Source organism: Physella acuta, unplaced genomic scaffold (assembly GCF_028476545.2).
Source record: "Physella acuta isolate Inbredline_101_S28 unplaced genomic scaffold, ASM2847654v3 ptg000674l, whole genome shotgun sequence".
Classification (NCBI taxonomy): Eukaryota; Metazoa; Mollusca; class Gastropoda; family Physidae; genus Physella; species Physella acuta.
Window position 1 is genome coordinate 141308 of NW_026732193.1, and position 6431 is coordinate 147738.

Sequence of the window (6431 nt, forward strand, 5' to 3'; positions counted from 1 at the left end):
CCCCCCTTTCCTTCCCCCCCCCCCCCCCTCCCCCCCCCTACGTTTAAAATCGTTGGCTCTGCTTGTAAACATTTAGAGTGAACACAGCTCACTAAAACCATGTAGGGGTGGGGAGGTAGGGAGAGCGTTTGCAGCTTGTTTTCTAACGGCTCGAAGAAGAGAATTATATATATAGATTGGTTCCAAAGCAACGGTACCAAGAAAAATCGGCACATTTTACAATTTTTTTTTTGTATTGTAGTTTATCAATTGCATTTTAATACGTAATTTTCTTTTCATTTTTTTTTCAAAGATGAATACGATTGTTATTGTGTTGGTATCAATTGTGACACTTTTGAAGGGAAATCCTGGTTTTGTGTTAAAAATATGGTACGAAGGTTTCAATTATGAGTTTAGTAAATATCAATCTCCGGATAATTTTTATTCTGTTAACAAGATTTGCGGGAAGGCGTGGCCAAGCGATAGAGAAAGTAAAGGCGGCTGTGTATAGTGCTGATCACACTATCCCTTTATATGCCGAGGTCTCTGAGTCAGATGAACTTTATCTGCCTTACTCGTCTTTGGCACGAACGTGAAAAGATTATGATGATTACGATTAGCAGTTTTAGAGTTTAGCTTGTAGTAAATTCTGTTTTTTTTTTGTGCGCACATCTTTTAAAATTTTAGTGATATATATTTATTTTGCAACTAAAGGCTTTATTATATTATTTTAATTAAAATCTGTGTTTTAGTTTATTAATTAGTCACTTGAAATAAAATAAAATTTACCGAAGCATAATTTTACGATGTTTTTTGTCTTTTAGTAAATAAAGCAAAACACTTTTTCTAGATTGTATGCGTTAGGGGAAAATACAATAGCAATGACATTTGACTCTAGACTGTTATGTTAAACATAATTAGAAAAAAATGTGAATTTATGTGATTTTACTTTGTTATTATTTCACAGTAAACTAACAACCAGAAAATGACTTAATTATATCTCCGAATGTAAACTTGTTTTAGAACTATATTTTGAGATCATATATTTTTGTAGTTCAGTTTTTGTGCGGAATTATTCTTTAAAAAGTGTTGCTCTTTCTCAATGAAAACGTAGATATATGAATACAATATAATATGCCAAGCTGTGAAGAGAGACTAAGGATTTGAGTTTTCTTGTGTTTTAGAGTGATTTTATACTTTAATGACTAATTATTGTCAGAGGCATAACCAACAATTTGCTACAAAAATATATGGTTTTTCCAATCTTTAACGGTAATCAGGACTATCAAACTTCCGCTACAGTACTATATAAACGAGTGGATAATCAACCAACTGCTATTTTTTTTAGTTTTCAGGACTGTTTAATTCTATTAAATAAAAATACTTCGAAATGTGATCGTTGACCGTTTGGACATGCAGATGCAAAATAATTAGGCACAAGTTCAAGTATTAATTAAAATATAAGATTTGCCACTGATGAGCAATGTTAAAATAATTAAAGGACAAAAGTAAAGTCCTTAGAACTAGCGTGTTTAACTAACTGCTCACAAATATCCATCTTTTAACATCACTCACTAAACTCAAGCTAAGAGACGCAAGTCAGCAAGTATATCGACTTACAAACACTAGTTTAACTGATTCAGTAAAAGTTCGCGAAATAAAGTTTAAAAAGACTCAGTCATTTTTCTACAGAAAACAATTTATGGCGAAAACAACATTATCATACAATATTTCAAGAACATAATTTATATATTCAATAACATACAACAAACATGTTACATTTACATCACATTTTTTTTGCTAAAACTTAGAGAGATTTTATTCTAGAATTTAAAAAGAGAATGAATAACTATTTTATCAACTTTTCAGGAGCAATATTATACTAGTCACATTTAAAAATCAAATCTAAAAGTGTACTAAACAGAAGAAGTTTAAAATCTCCCACATATATGGCCCATATAAAACGTCAGATTAAAATCTCCCACATATATGGCCCATATAAAACGTCAGATTAAAACCTCCCACATATATGGCCCATATAAAACGTCAGATTAAAATCTCCCACATATATGGCCCATATAAAACGTCAGATTAAAACCTCCCACATATATGGCCCATATAAAACGTCAGATTAAAACCTCCCACATATATGGCCCATATAAAACGTCAGATTAAAATCTCCCACATATATGGCCCATATAAAACGTCAGATTAAAATCTCCCACATATATGGCCCATATAAAACGTCAGATTAAAATCTCCCACATATATGGCCCATACGTCAGATTAAAATCTCCCACATATATGGCCCATATGTCAGATTAAAATCTCCCACATATATGGCCCATATAAAACTTCAGATTAAAATCTCCCACATATATGGCCCATATAAAACGTCAGATTAAAATCTCCCACATATATGGCCCATATGTCAGATTAAAATCTCCCACACATATGGCCCATATAAAACGTCAGATTAAAATCTCCCACATATATGGCCAATATAAAACTTCAGATTAAAATCTCCCACATATATGGCCCATATAAAACGTCAGATTAAAATCTCCTACATATATCGCCCATATGTCAGATTAAAATCTCCCACACATATGGCCCATATAAAACGTCAGATTAAAATCTCCCACATATATGGCCAATATAAAATTTCAGATTAAAATCTCCCACATATATGGCCCATATAAAACGTCAGATTAAAATCTCCCACATATATGGCCAATATAAAAGTTCAGATTAAAATCTCCCACATATATGGCCCATATAAAACGTCAGATTAAAATCTCTCACATATATGGCCCATATGTCAGATTAAAATCTCCCACATATATGGCCAATATAAAATTTCAGATTAAAATCTCCCACATATATGGCCCATATAAAACGTCAGATTAAAATCTCCCACATATATGGCCAATATAAAAGTTCAGATTAAAATCTCCCACATATATGGCCCATATAAAACGTCAGATTAAAATCTCTCACATATATGGCCCATATGTCAGATTAAAATCTCCCACATATATGGCCCATATAAAACGTCAGATTAAAATCTCCCACATATATGGCCCATATAAAACGTCAGATTAAAATCTCCCACATATATGACCCATATAAAACGTCAGATTAAAATCTCCCACATATATGGCCCATATAAAACGTCAGATTAAAATCTCCCACATATATGGCCCATATAAAACGTCAGATTAAAACCTCCCACATATATGGCCCATATGTCAGAATCAGTGACTAAGATTAAAATCTCCCACATATATGGCCCATATAAAATGTCAGAATCAGTGACTAAGATTAAAATCTCCCACATATATGACCCATATGTCAGAATCAGTGACTAAGATTAAAATCTCCCACATATATGGCCCATATGTCAGAATCAGTGACTAAGATTAAAATCTCCCACATATATGGCCCATATGTCAGATTAAAATCTCCCACATATATGGCCCATATAAAATGTCAGAATAAGTGACTAAGATTAAAATCTCCCACATATATGGCCCATATAAAATGTCAGAATCAGTGACTAAGATTAAAATCTCCCACATATATGGCCCATATGTCAGAATCAGTGACTAAGATTAAAATCTCCCACATATATGGCCCATATGTCAGATTAAAATCTCCCACATATATGGCCCATATGTCAGATTAAAATCTCCCACATATATGGCCCATATGTCAGATTAAAATCTCCCACATATATGGCCCATATAAAATGTCAGATTAAAATCTCCCACATATATGGCCCATATAAAACTTCAGAAACTGATCACTGACGGTCGGATGACATAACTTGTTCGCAGACGCCACTGTCATCGGCCATGTCACAGCCAGCATGACCCTGTCACTGACACCCCTCAATACCCGCCTCTGTAGCTCCAACATGAAGGCATTCATCCTCTGCTTGACAGGGCATCCGTTATCAAAAGCCGCATGCACCGTCTGGTAAATTACGTACGCAGTAGGGTTACGTTCTACTAGTCGTTTTATGGCGTCCCGTACAAGAAGGAGATGGTTCTCTACCACAGACATATGAAACGATACAATGTGGAGGTATTCGTGTATGTGTACGACGTATTTTCCTTCCTTTGGAATGTTGTCCATAAGTTGCAGGGATGAATGAACGTCTGTATTGCTAATATATTCACGCTGTCAGAAAATTAAATAGATAATAATTAATCGTTTGTTAACATATATAAGTATAGAAATATACAAAAAGTATTCACGCTGTAGTATCTTTCATATTCTAGATATAAAAAGTAAATAGATACGAACATATATTTGAAATGGTGTATAAAATATTCAAATTCCAGAATATAAGAGACACCGATCATTCCAAATATACAATTATTTATATTCAAATTTATAAAAGATGGTTTACCGGAGCTCCATAGAACGGATGTTTATGTGGGAAGTATTTGATGTATAGACCTAAACTTTCATTGACACATAGTAGGGGGGCGTGCCACTTCACCTGTTGGATAAAGAGCACATTTATTTAATTATATTATTTGTCATTGAAATATATTGTTTATACATACACGTTATGTAAGGGAGCCGGACTTTTTCTCGATAGACACCTGCCCGAATGCCGTTTGCCCGAAGGCCGATTTCCCGAATGGACAAATGCGCAATTGTTGCATTAGGGCAAGCGTCCATTCGGGTAATCGGCTTTCGGGCAAACGGCATTCGGGCAAGTGATTTTCGGGAATTTATCGTAGACCCGTTACGTAGGCATATATATATATATATATATATATATATATATATATATATATATATATATATATGACCAATACGTTAATTAAAACAGTCCTTACCTTGGTCATCTGTATCTTGTCCTCGCAGCCGGTCAGCAGTCTGAACCAGTGCATCTGAGCCCTGGAGTTCGAATCCCCTAAAATATACACCTTTAAACACAACGTTTATGTCGTCCGTTAAAATCTGCCTTAAGATTAGACCTTAATCCCCTAAAATATACACCTTTAGACAGAGAGAAGATAAGAGAAGTTAATTCTCTAGGATATACACTTTTAAACGCAGTTTGTTTAATTCTGTCAAGATTAAAGATGAATCTCCTAAAAGATACATTTTATTAATACACGAAGTAGATTCTTCTGCAAATATTAAAATATACTTTAACCAGTTCGGCTACACCGGAAATTGCAAATTCTCCCCACCCCGGAGAAAAATATCTACACGAAAACCTGTGCCCGGTTAGCTTGAAGAGTTATGTCCCTGTAATAGGGTAGATAACCAGTACCATACACTGACTGTATTCAGTATTCCTCATTATCATCAGCATCGTTTCCTGCTCGTGCATGCCCAAGAAACATGCAGTAGAGTTCATGTTTCAATAGCTCAGCACACAATGGGATAGTGTGGTCAGACCATGCACAGCCGCCTTTGTTTTCATAATGCTAATAAAGTGCCTATCAGATTGGTGGACTCAGGGACGCCACATGGTCAGGTACCCATTAGAGCTGGGTGGACTCAGGGACATCACACGGTCAGGTACCCATTAGAGCTGGGTGGGCTCAGCGACGTACTACAGACTCGAGCTCAAGACTTTCGAGTTAACAGTCGTAAGCTGTTGTATTCGAACACCCCCCCCCCCCCCCCCAAATAAAATAATTGTTAACCAATCGAAACGTCTTTAAAGAATAAACGGTTATTCATACACTCAAGTTCATGTGCACGATATCATCTATAAACAAGGAAGTTGTAAAACCGTTAAACATTGACATTTTGAAAAGAGTAAAAACTTTTTTGTACCTGGGTGTCATTCAAACATTTCAGCAGGAATTCCTTGTCTACCACAGGCAGTTGGCACTGCATGGGACGCCATATTCCAGAATAGAAAAATCCTGACGTGTTGACGTCATCGAACGTTTCCGTTAAGTTTCTTTCGGAACACGGTATCTGTCGCGTCTGAATAACGTTTCCGTCTTCTGTGAGAAAGTAGGTTTATTATAATGTTTGTCTTATTGTAACTTAGGCTTTTTGTCTTTTCTTCGCTGATCTAAACAAGTTCATTGTAAAATCTTTTTTTTTCTTCGTTGATCTAAACAATTTCATTGTAAAATCTTTTTTTTTTCTTCGTTGATCTAAACAAGTTCATTGTAAAATATTTACAACAACACATCAAAGAGAGAAAACTCCAAATAAAAAACGGATTGAGCCCCTTAGGCGATAGGATAGACAACTCGGGTTGTATGAGTATTTCCTCTCCCTTAGGATGTGTTAGGTGTTTGTGTGTGTGGAGGGAGGGGGAAGGGGGTGGGGGGGGGGGGGGCGGGGTGATGCAGGGGCTTCATCTGGCTGCATAGATTGTGACTTAATTTTCAAGTAACAAAAATCCATTTGTCTAACAGACTATGTAGACTTTGTTTACTTATTTATGTAAATAAATAGAC

General features: G+C 35.5%; 1 protein-coding gene across 2 annotated transcripts; it reads right to left on the bottom strand.

Annotated features, from left to right (window-relative positions):
- Positions 1-3726: 3726 nt before the first annotated feature.
- Positions 3727-5862, bottom strand: LOC131949128 (uncharacterized). Of its 2 annotated transcripts, none has more exons than XM_059310898.1 (4): positions 5791-5862; positions 4836-4925; positions 4397-4489; positions 3727-4164 (listed from the first exon to the last, which is right to left on the bottom strand). In XM_059310898.1, the coding sequence occupies exons 1-4, from the start codon at positions 5851-5853 to the stop codon at positions 3739-3741; spliced, it is 672 nt and encodes a 223-aa protein (XP_059166881.1). In that variant the 5' UTR covers positions 5854-5862; the 3' UTR covers positions 3727-3738. The 2 variants fall into 2 exon arrangements, with proteins under 2 accessions (XP_059166881.1, XP_059166882.1); XM_059310899.1 differs by having other exon boundaries at positions 4836-4912; positions 5791-5833.
- Between the last annotated feature and the right edge of the window lie 569 nt (positions 5863-6431).

What these genes read in the sequence shown, in the direction of transcription:
- LOC131949128 (XM_059310898.1), bottom strand. Translation starts at nt 5,853, where the DNA reads ATGCAGTGCCAACTGCCTGTGGTAGACAAGGAATTCCTGCTGAAATGT. An exon ending in AATGTTTGAATGACACCCAG is followed by an intron (nt 4,926 to 5,790) that starts GTACAAAAAAGT and finishes TTGTGTTTAAAG; the next exon opens with GTGTATATTTTAGGGGATTC. An exon ending in ACAAGATACAGATGACCAAG is followed by an intron (nt 4,490 to 4,835) that starts GTAAGGACTGTT and finishes TTTATCCAACAG; the next exon opens with GTGAAGTGGCACGCCCCCCT.